A 21,963-nucleotide genomic window follows, 5' to 3' on the forward strand; every position below is an offset into this window, starting at 1 on the left:
GTGCCCCAGGCTGGCACCCTACCTTGACTGGCACCCATCATGGAGCTGGTGCAGACCAGGGAAATCCAATTAATTTCATTAAAGCAGAGTGTCCCAGAGGCCCCTGGTGGGTGTGTAGATGCAGTGGGACGCCTACCTGGGATGCTCCTGTCTGCCTCAGAGTGTCACAGTTCCAGTGACAGCCAGGGAGCACTCACCAGTCTGTGACAATCCAGGGAAAGGATGTCAGCCTCACACTGGGCTATGCCTGTATCCACAGCAGAGCTGAAGCACATCTCCTACAATTTCCTTGGAAGCACAGGGGAATGATGTAAGGGCTTGACTGAACACTGGGGTGTGGCTGGCACTAGATCAGACTGGCCAAAGCCCCAGCCAACCTGACCTTGAATGTTGACAAGGATGGGGCATCCACACTTTCACTGGGCACCAGCTCCACCACTGCCCCAGCCCTGTGACTAGAGGCAGCTCCCTCGGCCTGCCCTTGCATGCCATGGGCCCCAACTCCTCACCATCTCCAAGGCCTGGGCTGGGCCTATGCCCCACACATCAGTACCTTTCCAGGGCTGTGGAGACCAAGAGGGGACAGAGGATTCCATAGGCACTCACCAAATCCCAAAAAGAGAGGAAGAAAGCAATTTTGCTCTTATTTTTTTTTGGTTTATTGGTTTGGTTTTTTAAAATTTACTTCCCAACACTGAAAAGAACTTCCTATGAAGCAGCTAGAAGGGACCTCCATGTGAAGGCCAGCACTTCTTTCTTCCAAAGAAACAGCTGTCTACTTTCTTGGCTTGGTCTGCTAATATTATTTATGCAAGGCTGACTTCACTCATCCATCAGGGATTGTTGTTGACCTCAGACTGAAGGAAGCCCACCTCCAGACCCCAGGAACCTCAGTGGCCCCCTTGGGAATAGCTCCAGTTACCTCAGCACAGTAGCCTGGTGAAACCAGGTCAGTTCATATCTTTCCCTGAGGAGCTCCAGGAAGGGTGGGGTAGGGGAGAAGGAAGGGTTTATATAATGCATGGCAATCAACAAATGATTGTTGATGCCAGGAGATGGAATGGGTGAGCTAGTAGGACAGGCCCCGTGTGGAGGCTGGAACTCCATAATATTCCGTAGCATGTTTGCAAAGAAGAAATTCCTAGGGCTCCATGCCTTCTTTATGATAACTTTACTCAGTTTAAAAAAAATAGTCTCAAATTGTTGATGCCATAGCCTAAAAAATCCCAGGGTGTAAGGTGGCAGTAGCAAAGCAGGCTATGGACATGGAACTGGAAAGTTTCTAAAGTTTGTAAAAAACACCTCTTATTTCATGGGTCATTGGAGCACAGGTGCTGTCACCAAAGTACCAAATAAGGAGGATGACAGGATTTTCATCCTTGTCTTGTTGCTTATTTTTCAGCCAGGCAGGTGCGGATTTTGAGCCGCCAGAATTCCTGGCGGCACGCGCTGGAGGTCTTTCCTCGCATGTTGGCAATGGCTCTCATGGTGCAAGGGCTGATGCTCCTCCTTCTTCTCCTTCCCCTCCTCCTCCTGCACTGTCGATTGCCATTTTTCAGGCCCAGGGAAAGTGACCCCCTCTTTGGCCGCTGCTGGACACAACTCCGTGCTGTCCCACTGCTCCGGTGGTTCCCTGGCAGGCCGATGTCCCTGGGCTGCACACTGTTCCCTGGTGGGCACAGAGCCAAGCTCTGCATGGCCATGACCAGGGAACTGAGGGCGGTGGCACTCATGGCAGAGGGCTGATTTTGCTCCTCCTCTGCCATGGCCTCCTCCAGGCACATGCCTTCCTCTTCAGTCATCATTGGAAGGGGCCCTGCTGCCGTCCCTGACAAAGCTGGTGTGCCACCCGCCTCGCTGCTCTGGCTTTTCTTTCTTCCAGACATTCATCAAGGGCCTCAGAGCTGGGTGGATGGGGACAGCTGCAGAGGGCCCTGCTTCTGTAGTGCCAGAGAACTCAGGGGACTGGTGACATCACAAACAGCCACTGTGACTGGGCCATCCATGAGCGTGGCTCAGTACGTTGGGTTAAGGTGGGCCTGAAAAGTGCCCAGATATGGGAGAAGCAGGAGAGTCATGAGAGCTGAGGGAACCTTTCCTGGAGCCCATCCCACCTGCCATGCTGCTTGTACAAGAAAAGCTGTCCCTTGGGCACAGGGACCACTGACACCTCTCCTCAGGAGCCCTTGACTCCAGCACTCTCCTCATCCTATACCTGGGGTAGCCTCAACATGACCCTGGCAACAGCATTCCAAGAGCATAAAAAACTCACAGGTTTCCAGGAAGAAGGAAAAGCCAAACTGCTACCTTCGGTCTGAGGGTCCCCCTCATGCTGGTCTCTCCTTTTCAGATAAACCTTAACACTGCTCTTTTGGTTTTAATCTCTAGGGATATTTTTAGTGCTCTTGCACATTGTGGTCCACTTCCTGCAATCATCTGGGAATTTCACCACGGCTAAAGCAAAGTTAAAGCACAACTCACAGAGCTTCAGTCTGGCTCACACAAATAGTACAACATGGATTAGGCTACCGTTCCAACAACACAGAATAAACGGGGAAGAAGCTGTGGGGTAGCAGAGCAGCTTTGTGGATTGTGTGACAGCAAGAGTAGAGAGCAATGACAGAGTTGAGAGAGTCGTGACTGTGATCTGCTCTGCTGACCAGCTAACACTGAGCTAAGAGAAAGAAGGCATATATTGTCCTTCAGCATCCCAGTAAACTCATGTATATTATAAGGATTTGATTAACTCTCCTAACTAGTAGCATACAGATGGTTTTGAAAAAACCAGAAGAGACATTTGGTTAACTCTGGGATGACAAGGAGCAAAACCAAGGACAGCTCATTCAGAATTGAAAAGGAACGAGTCACAAATATCTGCTCCAAAAATCAAAGGTTAAAGCACTGTTGGCAGCATCATGGTAACCCATGACAAGTGCATGAAAGGGGCATTGGCTTCCAGATGATGTGACTGGTACCATAAGAATGCAATAGATATGAGGAGATGAACACAGAGAAGTCCTCAGTGGGAACAAAACTCACATGGATGACAGCTGATGACCTCTACCATTACCATCCAGATGGCTGTCCCTTATCAATTGAGTACTTTGGTGTTGCGCTTTCTCAGTGTGCCAGTCTCCTCTGAATCATTGGGTTTTTGCTTCTCCAGTGTAACATTTTCATTTTCTGACTCCACAGACAGGTCCTCTTGGCTTGTCTCTTCTACTTCACTGTAGCTCTCAGAGTGGAATCCAGCATTCTCTGCTATGACAGCAGGATCATCATCACAGCAACAGCAGCACTCCCCAGTGCTCTGGCTGGGAGGAAGGTCACTCTTCTCCTCCTTGACGAGAGTTACATCATCCTTTTTCTGCACTAAATCCTGACCACCCATTCCCGTGGTGAGATCACTTAGCAGGGTTTCATCATAAGGATACTCCTCATCTTCCATGCCCTCCATTCTTTCTGCCAGCTCTTCTGGAGAGGGCTGGCTTAGGTCGGGGTAATCTACAAGGATCGTGTCCTGTTTGTGCTTGAAGCAATCGGAATTATCGTAGACGGGATAGGTCTCTTCCGGATAACCTTAGGAATAAAGGGATATGCAGCTTGGAGTATTACCAGCATTTAAAAGGAGTCCTGACCTCAGTGGTGGATGCAAAGTTGGCCAGGACAGTTGTTTTTTATTATTGACAGCACAAGTGTCAGCTCTTTAATGCCATGTACACATCACAGTATGAAATCCATGGCAAGAGTGTGCAAAGCATGTCTTCTATGGAGATAATGAAAAAAAATTCACTTACTTTTAGGGAGCCAGGAAATCAACCCTGACTTTCAAGAGTGAAAGAGCTTTGCTGGAAGCTATGGGGACTAAGAGGTAAAAATGGTGTGTCATAGATCTTTAAATGGATCCTTCTTTTTTTTCTGCTTACAGATTGACTGATGCATGATTTGAACACTTGCTATAAACAGCATTACTGAGAAAGTTGAAAAAACAGATACATCAATGACTTTGTGAATTTCATTTTAGAAATAACATCACAAACTTGACTTTATGAACAGACCTCAAGGCCACTGTTTATGTTTTGGATAATTTTTGAAAACTTTTTAGAAAGCAAGAAATTAAGTTTGCATTTAAAATTATGATACAGAGCAACTCAACTAAGATATCTTGAAAACATGTTTATGTAGCAGGTAAACACCAAGGAATGAAAAGAATATTAAAATAAATAGTTTTTAAAAGACTCCCTGGAGTTGACTTTTACAACATTGGAGCTAACAAAGAGCAACTAATCAAGAGTAAAAATTGTAAGCTATCTAAAACATACAGATCTGATTTCCAAGGGTTTTATGACTGTCATGAAATCCAGCCCAGCACAGAAAGGGAAAGATATAAACCCAGAGCAGCCAAGCTCCAGCAGCAGACGGAGCATATGTGAATATTCATATGCCACTTTGGGCAGCAGATAGTGCAGTGTTTACACTAAATGTTGGATACCTCAAAATCTATTTTTTTCTGTTATGTTTTTTTTTTTTTTTTTTTTTGGGGGGGGGGGCGGGCAGGGGAAAGCCAAGCAACCTCTAGCAAAGTTTTGAACACTGGTTTCTGGAAAAGGAAGGATAAAGTTAACCAAAACTTTGAAAGGATCTGGAACTGTGGGTAATCTTTATCCAATTTTTGTTGTAAGGGTAATGGTAAGAAAGGCTCTTGCTTACCTTCCCAATCTGCCATGTAAGGAGCTTCCTCAGCTTCCTTCTCAGGAGAGATGTCATCTATGAATTTTCCTTCTTTCATAACTCTAGTAATTTCTCTGAGTTGTTGAAGTAACATTTTTTCCTGGTCTGTTGTAACATTTTGAGTCCTGCTGGATAATATTAGACATCACAATTTAGTCCACTGTTATTGCAAGCTATGAGAAAACTTTGAACCTGTTTGGTCAATGCCAGCAGCACAGTCTGGAGAAACCTATTGAAGAGTGTGACCCTTCCTCAACATCTGCATGTGCTCTGCACTTCAGCTGGGTACAGTTTATCCCTTTATCCAAAAAGTCTGCAATTTAAACAGGTAAAGGAAGGCAGGTAAAGCCAATGTGAGAGCAAGATGAAAGTGACACACAAAAAAGAGTTAGGGTACAAAAGGCACTACAGAAATTTCCTGCCTTTAAAAGTGCGTTAGGTAAGAATTAGGCTGCAGTGCCTTGTGCACTTAATAATGCTTATAATATTTCATATTATAAGGAAATAAAATTCTGAATCTGTGCTACATATGTAGCTTGTGAGGCCGATGAAAATTTCTCAGTCATTAGGCTCAAGACTCTAAAATCTCTCATTATGACCATTAAATGTGCAAGTTGGACAGATCATCCTGTCATTATAGACAGTCAACAATGCAGCCTGGTGGGGAGGTGGGGGGCAGAAACAGGAAGGAAGATTTAAGAATGGGAAGAAGGTGTTACTTTCAACTGTCACTTGCCCTTTAAAATTAGAGGGAGAGGACTCAGATTTTTATCAGATTGAAAGCAAACTTTTGACTGATTCTACACTGCTGGATCAAGCAATTATTACTGCTTAGGAAATACAACTACTGCTGTAAAAAAATGCTTCCAACAGGTAAGATCATGTAGTCATTACATGTTATTTTTTCTGCAAAGAAACAAGGCTTCTAAAAATCTTATGGACAAAAAGATAGTATTTGGAGGGGGGTGCTCTGCAGTCTGCTAACTTAGTAGGCCAGAATGAGAAAGGCACTGGCTGCCACCAGGGGTGAAAATGGTTCTGACTGTTGGTGCTTGTTTCATCTTGAGTTTAAAATTATGATATCTTAGAGTTTAAGTCATTCTTGATCAGTAATTCCAGTTCAAGCCATTCCTCTGGCACTCTTTTGGATCTGTGTATGAAGCAGAAGCTGTTGCCCTCAGTTAGTTGAAAGGGTGGCCCTTGGCATGCACAGAATGCTGAACTGTATGTGAGGTCAGACAGATGATCTCTGGTGATCCCTGGTCTGGAGAGCAGACAGGCAGATAATCACCAAGAGTAGATTCACTGAGTAGGCTGCTCAGTGAAGTGTAGGGAAGAGATGGGAATAAAGGAGCTGGAGGCAGATTTTGGCTTTTAGGTCATTAGTATCTATGTAAGCCTCATTTTAGTTATCAGAAGTCTAATTAACTTGCAGTGTCCTTCTTCAGGTTTTCTCTTACCAGCTGCTGGGACTGGAGCAGCACTCCAAGAGGTAACTTTGTGCCACTCTGCCTAAATGGGAATGATGGTGACATGTTGGCTACTCCACTAAGGGCAACAAAGTCACACTTGTTTAAAGTAAGATTAGCATCCTACTGCTGGTTGTTGTGATGGTGGTGGAAGTGCTGATCCTGGGCTGGATTTTGTGCACAGCTGCAGGCACAGGTGTCTGTAACTGAACTTAGCTCAGGAGCTGGTTTGATTAGCACCTACCTAGATAAAACTGCTTCCCTGAGATCACTTTTCTGCATTTCCACCAAGAAGCACTCTGCCTCACAGTTTGAAAAGTTGATATCCCTACACTATACTTAGGTTGCACTGATTTCCCCCAGGTTGTGGTGGCAATCTGTGCCACAAACAACTGAATGTGTGAGGCAGCACCTTCCCAAAAGCCTGGCTTATGCAGATGTGGAATCTGAGATGTGAATTAAGAGGCTCACAAAAAAGAATGGTTTCATCAGCCTTTAACCAAAGCTGTGACAGAATTGCTGAAGTAATCCTGCTTAAGAGACAAAACTGTACCCAACTTGAATACATATCACTTGGCTAAGACAGAGAGCCTATCTCTTTAGCACATTGGGCAGATAAGCTGGCTCAGATAACAGGATCAGTCAATGCAGCTGCATCACTGTGGCATTTCATTAGGAAAATTCCTTATGTGTGGGATATCCTCATTAGAAAACACTCCTGTCTTACTGCAACACAAGGGCTCTCTATTTCAGAGTGTTCCTCCTCCAAATACCTTGCTTAAGAGGCGGAATTCCCTGCAGAGAGGGAGAAACTAAAGCCCATGTGTTATTTTGACTTCATTTAAGGCCTCTGGGAAGACTTACTGTAGGTTGCTGGCAGTGTGTAAGACATCTGGCTGCCTGCACATGGGAGATTTACCAGGATATAATGCACTTAGCAATACTCAGAGGATAACAGATGCAGAAGGTTTACAGTGCAAGAAAAGGTCATTATTTTTGCTCTCTGTAGTTGTAGCTCCAATACAACTATTATTTTTCATAATGGCAATACATACACTTTGTAGAGTCCCAAAGAGCTCACTAACAGATAAAGTAAAGGTTTCTTATTCCTACTGTGAGATTAGAACATTTCCTAAAGAGCCATCATGACCGCAGGGAAAATAATCTAAATAATCTAAAATGGCATCTCAGACATGTTAACTGGTATTTTTTTAGCTTCATGATCTTAAAATATTCACTATCAAAATGCAGCTACATCCCAAAAAACGGCACCCCACAGAGTCTCTTCCATATCACCTTTGCTCAGTGTATGATAAAAAGGAAGCTTTTCCAGTTGACAGCCTGGTAAACAAGACTTTAAAAACAGGTAGGTGATCTGCATTATTTCTACCTCTTACCTAACTACCATAAATAGAAATTTTTGGTTACATTGTTGAGGACCTGGCCAGGCAGTTCTTTCTTCCTTTGCTTTCTTTACCTTGCTTCTCAATTTTTCCTACAACATGCTAAGCCTTATTAAAAGCACCTGTACTTGTACTTTTTGATAGTTTTGCATTTCTGGAAGGTTGTTTCTCTACTTAACGGTGTAGCAATTCCAGCTGGTATGCTGGTTTGGGAGGAAGTTTCCTCAGTTAGTTTGGAGGTTGGTGTTCAACTCATTAAAAAAAAAAGCAAATCCAAGTCTCTGGTTGCTGCTTTCTACAATACAGGCTGGCTGTTGCTTTGCCATACCTGGTGTAAAGGGCCATGGTGAGAACCTGGGGTCTTTCAGCATTAGTTGAAACTTGATACTGATTATTTCTGTCTCTGACTTTTCTCTGTAAGGGTTTCTGTTTAACTGCAGATCAATAAATAAAGGTCAAGTAATGTTTACTCTCTTATTCTTTCCTTTTTATTTAAATCTATCAAGGTCCAGATTGAAAAGCCTTGCTCAGTACTCTAACTAAATGTTCTAAACATAGGTTTTATTTTAATAGATTTATCCAGTATTAGTGAAATTAATGAGTAAATTAAGAAAGCTTCAAAGTGTTTTAAAACAGCTATTTGCTCCATCAAGAGGTGCCTTTTCCCTCCTCTTCAAAGAGGCAACACACAGAATTCTTCATTAGATTCAGATTCTCACTTCCCCTGAGACCTTCAGACCCATCTATATAAATAGTCTGGTTGAACAAAGAAGGGAAGTGCTACTAAATAGAGGCTTTGGGCCAATAACATGGAGTAGAACAAATACTGGATCAGACCCTAAACCGATTTTCTCAGTAAAAAAAAAGATTCCATCCTGAGAATCAGCACAATATCGGGGCAGCTCATAAGCCTATTTCTGTCAGCTTAGAGGAACATGTAGAGCATTGTGTCAGCTCTCCAGCACAGAGATGAGTGGCAGCCAAAGCAGGATCCTTCTGTTCCACTAACAAAACCAGGGCAGTTCAGGGGCTCTCCCACTGGGACCTGGCTGAACATGGGCAAGTTTGGCACCTTGTCTGCCCGAGACTGTTCAGGGCACAGCACAAAGTGGGCAAAACTGCACTCAGAGAGAGGGGGTTGAAGCACAAATGAACAAAATGTGCATGTTCAGTACAGAATTCCTACAGGATGGGTTAAAACAGGCCCTGGCTGATCCAGACAAAGTTAACATGATTTACAACCAGAACAGCTCTCATTTTCTGCAAGCCTCACCTTCATATTTATGGTATTTCATATTCACGCTGCAGTTCAGCAGTGTCCTATTGATCTGTTCTTTTTACTCCTTATGAAAAACATAGACTTGTTTCCAGTGTTTCTTTGTAACATAGACTTGTGATATTAGATTTGTAGGAAACAGTAATAAACATAGTAAAATTCTGAATGCTGATTTTACAACCCTTTGTCTTTTATATTTAGAAGCAAATGCATGAATTTAGAGTGGTACTAAGTTATGTAATCATATTATTATACAATTCTGCCTTAAAGAAAAATGTTATGGTTATTCTAATAGGAATTTACATAGATTATAACAGCAGCTCAATTTAGGAAATTAATTCATAGAACTGGAAAATAATAATTCAGGATATTCTAGCCACATAAAACAGGCTGTTTTATGTACTTTAAATCTATATGGTTTATCTTCTGTTTATATATACCTGCCATTTTCTTCCAAATAACACACTGTACAAATGGGGGAGATAGGGATAATTGCTTTTCTAGTTAAGGAAATTAAATTGGAAAAAAATTATTCATTTTATATATAGATACTGAAAAGGGAAAAACTGCAGAACAAGAATTGAGATGTGTAAAATCAAACTTCTATAATGTGAAGTGGTAGTAAAAATACTATTTTAATATAGATAATGGAAGAAAGTTTAATTTCTAATCAGTGTGGAACCTCTCCTTAAAAGAATCTAATTTGAAACATACCTGTCATACATAGGTCCTACTCTGTTGATTAATTTTTCCATTGCTTCTTCTGTCTCTCTCAGTCTTTCCTGAAGTTGAGTGAGCTCATAGTCAGCTGTAAAACAAAACAAAAAAAATCCCAAGATCTGTCACTAGGAGCCTTGAAAATGTATCCCTGTCCCATTATCACAAGTAGCAAATGCTGTACCAAACCAAACTGCCTTTGAGGACACTAAAACATTCAGCTTAGAGAGTTCTACCTACCTGGCCTAAGAAGGTGAAAAACCAATATTACACCCATTTAAGCAGCACAAAGGCACAATGGAACTTCAACATAGTGGGAATGGAGAAATCCATCAGCAAACATCCTGCTTTTAGAAAGACCTCTATCCTGCACAAATTGTCATGACTTAATGCAACACTGATGTAATAATTTTGCATGTCTAAGACTTTAAAGGAAGAGGAAGGGGAATTGGTAAAGAGAAAGGAAGTTACTTCCTCCAAGTCACTATGTGACTCAGTCTTCAGGTTCCTAATCCAGTGACCTGTCCCCTGCTCTGGTACAGCTTGCCATTAATGCTTTAGGAATATAAATGAAGAGCTCTAAAAAAAGGCAGAATAATTTTCACTGTTAGTTCTTTGGGATATAATGATGGCAAAGTTAACTTACTGCAAAGTTACTTTCTTTCACCAAGCATCAGAGAAAAAAAATATAATTACCATTGCTAATGTATTGCCCAAAATTGCCAGGCACAACGCAGCATGAGTGCACTAGAAACACAATCTATAGCACTGAGCACATTAGGTATTCCTAATATGTGCATTAATGTCAAGAAAATTACAGCTAAGTTAAGAGAATTACCTTCCTGCTACCACTTTCTGCAAAGCCCTAAGTACTCTTCTTATTACAGTTTAGCCAGCTAAACACAACACATTTAAATGCTGTAATGGTAACTACTCTTCCTATCCTCAATAGTAAACTTATTAATTTATCTAATAAGTGCCTACAAATACTTGAATCTATCTCACCAATGTTTAGGTAGAATCAAATTAACATTTCAGAATGTTTTGCTCTCTTTATTGCATGCATGAAAACTGCATTACAAAAAAGAGACAAATTAGGGAAGTGTCTGATGATGGCTAAAGAATTCATCAATTCAAAAAATTAAACTAGCTTTCATGGTATCTTTCTATGCTCTTACCAGACTGTTAGGGATTATACAGTAATTATAGCTGGACATCCTATTATCCATTTTTAATCATTAGTGACATGGCTTTTCAGCAAATCTGAGCAGTTAATTCAGCAAACCTCATAAAAAGCCATTTCTACCAGAGGGGCTTGGGATCAGGCTGCTATCACAGCCTCATGGGCTGAATGAGATTACAAAGTGACAGCACAGTAATTCTTTTGAACTCTTGCTCATTCCAACACAGAAGATTCTGGCTTGGTTTTGGAGTTTTTTTGATTTTGGGTGGGAGGGAACATCATCTTTACAGTGCACCCAGAACTGGAAGAACCCTGTTGGACCATTACAGTGTCAACAGCTACACAGACACAACTCAGAGCCATACTCACTGATTTTCCTCTTCATGTTCCCAGGTGTAGCAGGGGTGCATTTCCGCTCTGCAGGAGTCGTTCTTCCCTTGGAGGCCAGCTGATAAGGACAAGAACATGGCCCTTCTATCAGTTACAACAGTTATTACATCCTCAGCCAAAGTAATAGATAAGCCCCAGAGGCAATGGGAAAAAATACAGAAAACTGAAATAGGCCAGAAGGCAGCCATGGAAAAGCACACCCACCAACAAAAACATGAAATATGCCTGGAAGATTTTGCCAGCTGAAAACTCCTGTCAGACTCTAGGAATAAATAACAACATGTGACATATAGAGTAGATATAAAGTGTAGCCACATACAACAGGCAAACAATACTATGTGTATATTCAAGACTAATCTAACATTACTTTGGATGTGAACATTTTCCAGGAGGAAAAAAAACCCTTAAGAAATTTTAAGAAGTCAGAGGTCAATGCAAGATCAGAGAAATCCTTCCCTGCATTCTACAGTCTTTGCAATAGCAAAACCCACAGGATAGTCCAGTCCTTTGACCACCAGGCAAAGGTCCAGCATAAGCATTTTTTGAGCACAGCTGAAATGGAACAATGTACTGAAATGAGAGTATTGTAAATGCAGGCAAACCCATTGGGAAGAAATGACAATGTCTGACTCAATTCAGAAGGCTGAATCATTTCTTTATTATAACTATGCTAAAATACATTAATATGCTATATAAAAGGAGGATACTAAAACTACATAGCTACTTTCTCTAACACAACTCGTGACCCTCTCCTGAGAGTCCAGCCACAGGTGGATTGGACTGGCCATCAGGCTCAAACATTCCTCACCAGAATCCAATCAAGCAATCACTCCAGATAAACAATTCTCCAAACACATTCCACATAGGAAAAACAAGGAGCAGAAATAGAAATTGTTTGCTCTTTCATTTCTCTCTGCGCACCTCTATGAAAAATCCTGAGAGGAAGAGAAATGTGCTTGCCACATGAGTGTATAATTTTTTTTCCCCAAATTTTTTATTTCCCTGACTTTTCAATTTACGTTGGTCTTACCTTAAATAAAATGTACAGAATATATAAGAAGATGCCAAATCCATATATAGGGATAATCTGTCCCACAAGACCTCTTCCACTTCCACCAGTGCTTCCACTACCACCTCCACCTGCCTTGGCTTTGGCAACTGCTTCAGTAAGGTGAGACCTTGGAAAATGAGGGACAGCCCGGCTGTCGGGAGTGGCGTGGGAATGCATCCTCGGAGGAAAGCGACCGAGCTTCCCTGCAAAAAACACACAATGATCATTTCCCTCCTTTTCCTTTCCACCCTTTTACATGTAGCATAAACCTGCAGCAGGTACAAGTGACCTATTTTCTCTGCTTGTAAATTCACCACCACTGATGAGTAAGTAACTTGTTGGACTAAGTCTGTAAGTTCAGCCTTCAGACTCTTGTGATGTGCAGTGCTGGGAGTTAGGTTTTACTTAAAGCCATTTACTCCTAGCAGTTCTACTCCTACACTATTAAGAGTAGAATCATACAATTAAAATATCATGATTTTAAGCAGAGAAAGAGCTGGCAAGGCAATTTACAAAACAGAGATTTTAATAAGTATATTCTTATCCGAATACCAAACAAATTAGCATCTCCAGCAGGATAAAATGTCAGATTCCTACTTGTTTCTCTCCTCAAGATCCCCCAACAATGTATCAGTTTTCCACGGTTAGCCTGATCTTTCAATATCGCCCAAAGGCATTTAATGTGTAAATGTATTAATGTTCAAACCATTAACCACCCTGACACACGACTGCAGTGTTTGCCCAGCACAGATTTTTGGTACTTGCTGTAAGAATAGTATTTTACCTCATTTTACCAAGTGAGTAATGAAATATTAAGAAAAGTGGTTTTACCTCAAGCTGTTCTCCTTAAAAAGTCTAAGGTAAAGCAGTGTGAGAAAGGAGATTGAATATAGCTCAGGACATATTATCTTTGGCATTTTAGAAGGGGAAAAAAATTTAGAGGTTTGTAACCTTTCTAGGCAGAGCTAATTTAACACAAGAAAGGAGAGCAAGCATAAATGGATGTACAGATGCCAGAGTATGACTGCAGAGAGCCTGAAATGGTGCTGCAAATGATTTCACGCAACTGAAGGGCACAAGAACCTCGATAAATTTAAGCTCATGCATTATTCTATTTTCTTGCTGCCATCAATTCAACAGTTTTGCTGTGAAATTCACTGTTTTACTCGACTGTGTAGCTGACATCCTGCTTTCCATCTCCATATCCAGCTTGGATGTGCACCTGCACTCCCATCCACCTACTGGTGTTGAGCTGAGTTACTCAGCTACTCTGCCATGGAATCTGTGGTGGGAGGCGCTGGATGGAAGCACCAGAGATGGGATTGCCAGGCTGGGCTGCAGCTCACTCCCTGATCCCAGCTGGAAACTCCCCCTCCCTGGCACGCGTGGCCTGGACGCTGCTGCCTGGTGCTGGGACAGGCTGCCTGTGCTTGCAGAAGGTAAATGAAAAGCAGGTTTGAAGTGGTGCTGCTAATAGCTGACTTTACTTCGGCAAGTACGCAGCTGCAAGTGCTTTTATGAGACACAAGAGAAAAATTTAATTAACATTTGGTCTTGCTAGGAAACACCATCATCGGCAGCTAAATTCCTGAGCACAGAAAATTGCAGTAAACACTTACTAGGAAGTGGTATCAATAATTCATGAAGTTCCACTATTAAAAACACATTTTTTCTTGTAGATGATAGCACACATTCCATGAGCTCTTTAGTGTAACTGCCAGGGTACACTACCACTGACCAAAGCCACTCTCAGATTAGCTTAATTTTGAGGAAGCTGTTATCATGCACTTAAATTTTAGTGAATTATTCAAAGTCTGTGATGGAAAGCATAGCATCTTATTTACAAGAAAGTCCCCCTGCTCCAGCAACAATGCCCTGCAGCAGTAGGTCACTGTGCAAATGAGTGTGATGTCGTGCAGAGAGAAGCATCACTAAGGCAGGGATGAAGCAGCAGGGTAGGTAAACACTTATAAAACATACTTATGCAAATATTATTTATTTTTTTAAAAAGATATTAAGAAAGCAGAGAATAATTGACAAAGGTGAAAATGTATTTAAAGTGAATAGTTTTCTAAATTATCCACAAGCCCTCGTTTGTGCTTTAAAAGATTCAATTGAATTAAATATAATCAGGGCAAGAGGACAGACACTAGACATTTCATCATCAAGGTTATTTTAAAGGGGAATTTCTTGACTTATATTTGCAAACCTACTCTATTGATTTTACACTTCTATAATTATTTCCTTAATAAACAAATACTATCTTCCATAGTTTTTTTATTGTGAAGAACCCATGCGAATTACACAGGAAACAGAGGGCACGAGCAACTTGAAAACAACATATGCACAAAGCTGTTAAATGCACATTTGAGTACACAGATGGAAAATGTAACAATTTGGGTGCCACTGTGACCTGAACAAGAGTCCACACTTCCAGGGATGAAACAAATGGAGACAATAACATAGAGAAACAATAACGTAACATCAAGAAAATCAAGTGACACTTGAGCACAGAAGGGCATGTCTTGGGTCCTTGTTTGCTGCCCTACCCAGCTGCCAGTGAGGTTGGTGTGTACTTCAACAGAACATTTTCCTGTTGTGGGAATGCTGAGCACTAACTCTGGTTAGCTTTGAAGGGTGCCAAAGCGCTGTTCTGTTTTTGAAATATTTCTCTTCTCCCCTGTGATAGCCCAAGGGCTGCCTTCATGCAGACATTGCTGTGTGTGCTAACTCCCACCAAACTCACCCTACCTGGCTTTGCAATCTTTTTACATAGGATTTATCCTGCACAGTCAATAATGTTGTCAGTTTTAATGCTTCAGATCAACTTTGCAAACCAGCTACAGGGCAAGCAGAGCTTGTTTTGTTTAACCCAGTTCCTTCAGAGCCTGGAGTCAAAAAATGATACTATGCCCCAGCAAACATTTGTGTTGTTTAAAAGGCCGTAGTTTCTGAATGTAGATTAAGTCCTTAATGGCATTTTCACATGAGAATGACTGTGGGGTTTTTAATCTTGTAACAATATTAACGCTCAACTAAAAAGAAGCAATTTTTAAAATCTCTATCTACAACACAGTGAATACAACCAAACCAACCAGATGATGATACTCTGATCATTCAAGCATCTTTTTTCCATTAAAGCTGTTACGTGTTCTACTTAATGGGTTTTAGGAATTGCTACTGAGCTCAACTCAACTATTTATAAAGTCATTTAGACTTATGTTACTGTACTATTCAGCAACTCTTAGTCTAGGTAATATGTGTCTCTGCCACATCGTTTTCTTCAGGACACCAGCAGGCAACAGATGTGTGCATTGCACAAATTTAAGATTTTTTTGGTAATGCTGATGCCACTTGATTATTTGTAAGATTTATCTGAAACTACCAACTTAGGAAGTGACTTTACAGAATGCATAGCATATATTTATGAACACTAGACTTCAAATGTGTTTTAAAACTGCTAGTAGGTCTCCTTTTTACTCCTCTTTTAACAAAATATACACATTCCAATGCCTGTCTATGAAGTCAACTAGGAATGTGATACAAACACAGTAAGTTCTTTACATAAACTTTGTCATATACATGAAATTATAACTGTGAAAAAGAACAACATTCCTAACTGGAAGATAGTATTAACTTCTATAGTTCAATGCTCACCATTTTTCTAAAAGAGACCTCTGAAAATGACTTTATTAGAGAAAGTTCCATTCCCATGCCTAAAACCTGTTTTGATAAAAAGCCTTCTGGTAACATTGAGTTCTAACAAACAGTACTAAATTTTAAGCATGTTTTATTCAGAGATAGTTTGCCCCCCAGACTACCATAAGCACTTTATTAACTTCAAGAATGACATGATTACCTCAAGCCCCTAAAACTCCTGCCAGGTAACTGCAGTTATCAGTGCACCGAGGAGGACAACTAATGACAGAGATATGAATTAAGTGGTTCAATCAAGATTTATTCTTCCAATAAAAAAATAACTTCAGGTGAAATACAATTTGGTCTACAGAGCAGGTGTAATGAAATCTTTGCTATGAAGCTGAAAATATGGGTTATAAACTCTCATCTGAAACCGACCAGCGGAGGTGAGTTATTACATCCTCAGCCAAAGGCAGGTGCTGGGGTGCAAGAGGGGAGCAACGCTGGGAGCCTGTGCTGTCCTGGGATCTCTGCAGGAATGATGGCAAGTATTTACAATACTGAGGATGTAGAGAGTATTTCTGTTACCTATTTTAAGCATTTAACTGCAGCTGTGATTAAGCCACCCTATCACGGCACTGCTCAGGAACAGCTGTGCTAGAATAGGTATCAACATCATTCCTTCAGCAGATGGCACTGAAAATAATCGGGGGTACTGAAAATAACTGGAGGACAAGTTTGTTGTTGGAATTTTAAAAGCCATTTTCTGTCAGATCAACCTGCAGCCAAAGGAAGGAGCACTACAACATTAACTGTTAAGTGTGTAAGACTGCATTGCAGTGGGAAAAGGGTGTGCCAAATTCCATCATCTGGCAGCACTGAGGGATCAGTTGGGAGCTGTGCAGGGGAAGAGGTTAATGGGGAGCCAGGTGTCACCTCCCTGCTCTGGGCAGGTGACTCCACAGTCCTCACCTGTGCTGGCTGCTGGACCTTTATGGGTTTTCAGTGTGAGGAGATCCTCCAATGGAACTGTAAACCTGCCGATCTACAGTGCTGACCAACCTACTCACAATTTCTTAAAGACCAAAAATACACCTGGTAACCATGAAAGGGCTGTTGTGGCATGGAAATCCTGTATTTGGCTTCAAAGTAACACTGTTTTAGCAGCAACTTCAGCCTGAAGGCCCTCAGAAAACCCTGAAATGAAATACTACATGAAATCCATGTCACTGAAGAGTGCAGACATGGAAGAACCAGGCTGTTGGAAGGATATAGAAGACACAGTCAGTGAATTTTGAGTACCTGATGGACAGCACCCTGAAGAACTTTTAAGTTCTCTGTGCTCTCACCAGCCTCACCTATGGCTTGTGGGCACCCCTCTCTGCCAAAACTAGGGGTTATGATACCAGCTACTCTTGTGAAGTGCCTTGGGCAAAAAATAACCTCTACAGTACAAGGCAATGAGCATACAAAGGATGGGAGATGCTTGTATGAACCCACTCCTTGAGAACTTAGAGAGCACATGCAGTGGGAGGGCAGGCACAGAGGACACAGCTTGGGGGGCCACAAGGACAGGACAGGAGCCTGAAATAAGCCACAACGTGGGCACAGCATTATGAGAATGTGGTGCATGAAAACAAAAGTTTAAAACGCTGGCATAGGAAACTGAATAATGAAAACGATTCAAATGAATTTTTTATTTCATATGTAATAACGAAAACATTCCATACGCAAATTACCAATATAACGAAGGGATGTATTGCAATGAAAAAAAAAACAAAACTGAAAAAAGTGGAATGAATATGTCACTTTTTGGGGAAGCTTTAATACCTCGCATATAGATAAAACGATATTTTCAAGTTTCTAAACTACTTAAAAGAAGAAAGTAGATGACAGCGGCAACCACGAATGACTGCTCTGGCACGCCACAGGTCGCTAAGGAAGGGGCACGGGGAGGGGACCGAGGGGGCTACGCGAGGTTAGCACAGCGCAGCTCGCTGCGCGCGGCCCGGCCCCCCGAGCGGCACCGGGGGACGGGGACGCGGAGGGGCGGCGGCGAGGAGCGGCCTCTTACCCTCGGGCGGCGCGGCGCCGGGCTCCTGCCTGCCGCCGGCCCGGGGCAGGAAGGCCCGGGGCAGGAGCAGGGAGAGGCAGAGCACCAGGCAGGACACCGCGGCCACCCGGCAGCACCTCCCGGCCGCCATGGCGGAGCTCCGCGCAGGCGCGCGCAGGCGCGGGGCGGGGAGGCGTGGGACAGGGCGCTGGAATCCTGTGGGGATTGATGGGAATGGGGCTGCGGGAATGGGCTGCGGGAATGGGGCTGATGGAATGGGACTGCGGGGAATGGGACTGATGGAATGGGACTGATGGAATGGGACTGCGGGGAATGGGACTGCGGGAATGGGACTGCGGGAATGGGACTGCGGGAATGGGACTGCGGGAATGGGGCTGATGGAATGGGGCTGATGGAATGGGCTGCGGGAATGGGACTGCGGGAATGGGACTGCGGGAATGGGACTGCGGGAATGGGGCTGCGGGAATGGGCTGCGGGGAATGGGGCTGATGGAATGGGACTGCAGGGAATGGGCTGCGGGAATGGGGCTGATGGAATGGGACTGCAGGGAATGGGCTGCGGGGAATGGGACTGCGGGAATGGGGCTGCGGGAATGGGACTGCGGGGAATGGGGCTGATGGAATGGGACTGCAGGGAATGGGACTGCAGGAATGGGACTGTGGGAATGGGGCTGCGGGGAATGGGCTGCGGGAATGGGCTGCGGGGAATGGGGCTGATGGAATGGGACTGCAGGGAATGGGCTGCGGGAATGGGGCTGATGGAATGGGACTGCAGGGAATGGGCTGCGGGGAATGGGACTGCGGGAATGGGACTGCAGGAATGGGACTGTGGGAATGGGGCTGCGGGGAATGGGCTGCGGGAATGGGACTGCGGGAATGGGACTGCGGGAATGGGGCTGCGGGGAATGGGCTGCGGGAATGGGACTGCGGGAATGGGACTGCGGGAATGGGGCTGCGGGGAATAGGCTGCGGGAATGGGACTGCGGGAATGGGACTGCGGGAATGGGGCTGCGGGAAATGGGCTGCGGGGAATGGGGCTGATGGAATGGGACTGCAGGGAATGGGACTGCGGGAATGGGGCTGATGGACTGCGGGGAATGGGACTGCAAGAATGGGACTGCGGGGAATGGGAACTGCAGGGAATGGGACTGCGGGGAATGGGAACTGCAGGGAATGGGACTGCGGGAATTGGACTGCAGGAATGGGACTGCAGGAATGGGACTGTGGGAATGGGGCTGCGGGAATGGGACTGCGGGAATGGGACTGCGGGAATGGGACTGATGGAATGGGACTGCAGGAAATGGGCTGCAGGGAATGGGCTGCGGGGAATGGGCTGCGGGGAATGGGACTGCAGGAAATGGGCTGCAGGGAATGGGCTGCGGGGAATGGGCTGCGGGGAATGGGACTGCGGGAATGGGCTGCGGGGAATGGGACTGCAGGGAATGGGACTGCGGGAATGGGCTGCGGGGAATGGGGCTGCAGGAATGGGACTGCAGGGATGGGACTGCGGGGAATGGGACTGCAGGGAATGGGCTGCGGCCCTGGAAACGTGTGGGGATTGCAGGGAATGGGCTGGGCTGCAGCCTCGAAGGAGAGCCCTGAGCCTTGGACACGGCTCTTGTCCTCCTGCAGGGAGCTTTAGGGAGGATGGAGAGCGGTCTTTTACGTCTAGTGACAAAACCTATGGGAATGGCTTCGAGCTGAAAGACAGTAGCGTGAAAAATGCGTATTTTGTGATTGGCTTTTCGCAAATGTTCCGATGAATATTGTATGTGTAATGTTAAAAAGTTAATGCTGTGTTAATTCTTGTAAGTAGTGTGGTAAATGTAGTTTTAGGTTACAGCATAATGTTAAAATAGAAACTCTGTGATATAGGATTTGTAACAAGCTCAAGCAAGAAGATGAGATAATCAAGAAACTCTTCACACAGAGATGTCAGTGAAGGGGGCCCATAAAAAGTTACAGCCTCCTTATCAGAAAAGACAAACATTCTTCCACCTTCTCTCCGTCTTTTTTGGAACCAGCAAGATTAAGGAGAAGAAGTTGACAAAAACCAGAAAAGTTCTTAATTTGCAAGGAATTTATGTATCATGTGTGAGATATATGAATATGCAACAGGCTATTGCTTTTAAGGTTATTCCTTTGTTCATAAGGGATGCTTTTCGTGACTTAGTGTCCGAGAGCATCCAGATGTCCATAATTCTTTACTTTTTATTGTCTTGTAATTGTCCTAACTCTAAACTTTATTACTCTAATTGTATTACTATTTTTATAACCATTTTATTATCATTAAACTTTTAAAATTTTAGAAACCAAGTGATTGGTGTTTTTCACAGTAGGCTTAGATAAGATATGGAAAATGTGTGCTAATGTCTCTACAGACAATTCCATGGGTGAAGGAAGGTCTTTGAAATGGATGTTAATGTCTCCACTGGCTTTGGGCAGCGTGTTTCTTGTAGAGTGCAGATTGCTCGGCTCCCGACGTTCACAAGGGAAGGCACAAGCCTCAGCTTCAAAAGTTTGGGGTAAAACAGCGCCTTCAAGGAGGGAATATGTGGTAGGCAGTTTGGGAAGGCTGTGCCTTCTTAGTACCTCAGCAAATAGAGAAAGGAAGAGGGGTCCAGGAATTAGGATAAGAAGAGGCTTTGCCCTCCAAAACCAGCAGGGAGAAAATGCCGTGGGCCTGGTGGACTCGCTTCCTTTATTTGAATGAAGTTGCAGGACTCCTCTTGTCTCTTTTTTTGGGCATAAACCTCTGGCGTTTGTGGATTTTCCTGACAATTGGGTGCTCGGTCTGGGAGGGAGAATAAGGAGATTTTGTTCCTACAGCCCCACCCTTCCCCGGGCCATTTTGGAGCCTGGAGGATTTGAGTTTGTCCATGTAGTACCCCAGGGTCCTGGACAGTGCGGCTGGACGGGGACTGGCTCTGGTGTGTGGTGAGGAGGGTGAGCACAAGGAGGAACAGAGTGGAATATCTGGGAAATGTGGCTTGTATGTGGAAGAATTAGGATTTTCTTTCAGGATTTTCTTTCAATGATTTTGTTTGGGTCACCGGAGAAATGAGTGATTGTGAGCTGTGGGAGAATGAGCACCCACATGCAGTAGGTGGAAGGGCAGAATAAGTCTCTGGATGAACTGGTTAGAAAGATATGAAAGAAGAGATTATGAGGAAAAGGTAAAGGCACGGGCAAGAATAGTGTCAGTTTTTACAAGCCCCAGTGGGAAAAAGTGCTGGGTGCCCCAGGGGCAGCCACCAGGACAGCAATTGGGAAGGAATGAAACATTAGACATGGATCGTCAAGGGTGTCAGGATCTGCTATTATAATTTGAATTTGATGCCAAAGGGGGAACAATTGTTCAAATGTTCTTTTTGTAATTGGGAAAGATGTAGGTGTTTGAGTTTTGCCAGCAAATAAAACTAACATGAAGATGCCTGTGAGATTTTGCTGAATGTGAGACAGGTTTGAAAAGTGTGAGTTCCTGGTTATTCCTAGTTGCGATTGTGGTTTGCAAGGAGTGGATTTGATGGCTGGAGTTGGGAATGTGAGTTAGTGTTGCAAAGGTTGATGAGGAGGCTAGCACTGTTGGAGTGAACCCAGAGGTGTGGGCATTCCCAGGGGAATGTGGAAAACTGGATGTGGAGCCTCTCCACATGACTCTGAGGAAACCTGGACAAAAGGTGTCTAAAAAACACCACCCTGTTTTAAGGGAGGGAAAGTAGGGGTTCCAGCCTGCTGTTGTTAGTCTTTGTTGAAGGCAGGACTTTTGGAGCCACGTGTGTCTTCTTATGACACTGCTGTCCTGACAGGTAGGAAATCAGATGGAACTTAGAGACTCATGCAAGATTATTAAACCCAGGCACTCCACAGTCCCGGATCCTTGTACCATCTTGCACCTGATTCCCTCCTGACACTGCTACTAAAGGATGCTTTCTGGAATGCCCACTTACAGAGCAGAGTCAACAGAATGTTGCCTTTGAGTGGGAGCAAGAGGCAGAAGGGATTATTTGGGCAAGAGGTTAATTTACTCC

At 43.7% G+C, this 21,963-nt stretch overlaps 1 protein-coding gene and 1 long non-coding RNA gene across 3 annotated transcripts; one reads left to right on the forward strand and one right to left on the reverse strand.

Moving 5' to 3' along the window:
- Nucleotides 1–635: 635 nt before the first annotated feature.
- RIC3 (RIC3 acetylcholine receptor chaperone) lies at nt 636–18,099 on the reverse strand. Of its 2 annotated transcripts, none has more exons than XM_021529505.2 (6): nt 17,934–18,099; nt 12,200–12,423; nt 11,149–11,227; nt 9,594–9,687; nt 4,711–4,856; nt 636–3,579 (listed from the first exon to the last, which is right to left on the reverse strand). In XM_021529505.2, the coding sequence occupies exons 1-6, from the start codon at nt 18,061–18,063 to the stop codon at nt 3,092–3,094; spliced, it is 1,161 nt and encodes a 386-aa protein (XP_021385180.1). In that variant the 5' UTR covers nt 18,064–18,099; the 3' UTR covers nt 636–3,091. The 2 variants fall into 2 exon arrangements, with proteins under 2 accessions (XP_021385180.1, XP_021385179.1); XM_021529504.2 differs by having other exon boundaries at nt 4,711–4,859; nt 17,934–18,098.
- A 1,348-nt stretch (nt 18,100–19,447) lies between these two features.
- LOC116183687 (uncharacterized) lies at nt 19,448–20,248 on the forward strand. Its single transcript, XR_004148353.2, has 2 exons — nt 19,448–19,700; nt 19,808–20,248. It is a non-coding gene; the product is annotated as an uncharacterized LOC116183687 (long non-coding RNA).
- Nucleotides 20,249–21,963: the final 1,715 nt, after the last annotated feature.

Source organism: Lonchura striata, chromosome 6 (assembly GCF_046129695.1).
Source record: "Lonchura striata isolate bLonStr1 chromosome 6, bLonStr1.mat, whole genome shotgun sequence".
Classification (NCBI taxonomy): Eukaryota; Metazoa; Chordata; class Aves; order Passeriformes; family Estrildidae; genus Lonchura; species Lonchura striata.

What these genes read in the sequence shown, in the direction of transcription:
- RIC3 (XM_021529504.2), bottom strand. Translation starts at nt 18,063, where the DNA reads ATGGCGGCCGGGAGGTGCTGCCGGGTGGCCGCGGTGTCCTGCCTGGTG. An exon ending in TTCTGTACATTTTATTTAAG is followed by an intron (nt 11,228 to 12,199) that starts GTAAGACCAACG and finishes TGTCCTTATCAG; the next exon opens with CTGGCCTCCAAGGGAAGAAC. An exon ending in GAACATGAAGAGGAAAATCA is followed by an intron (nt 9,688 to 11,148) that starts GTGAGTATGGCT and finishes TTTGTTTTACAG; the next exon opens with CTGACTATGAGCTCACTCAA.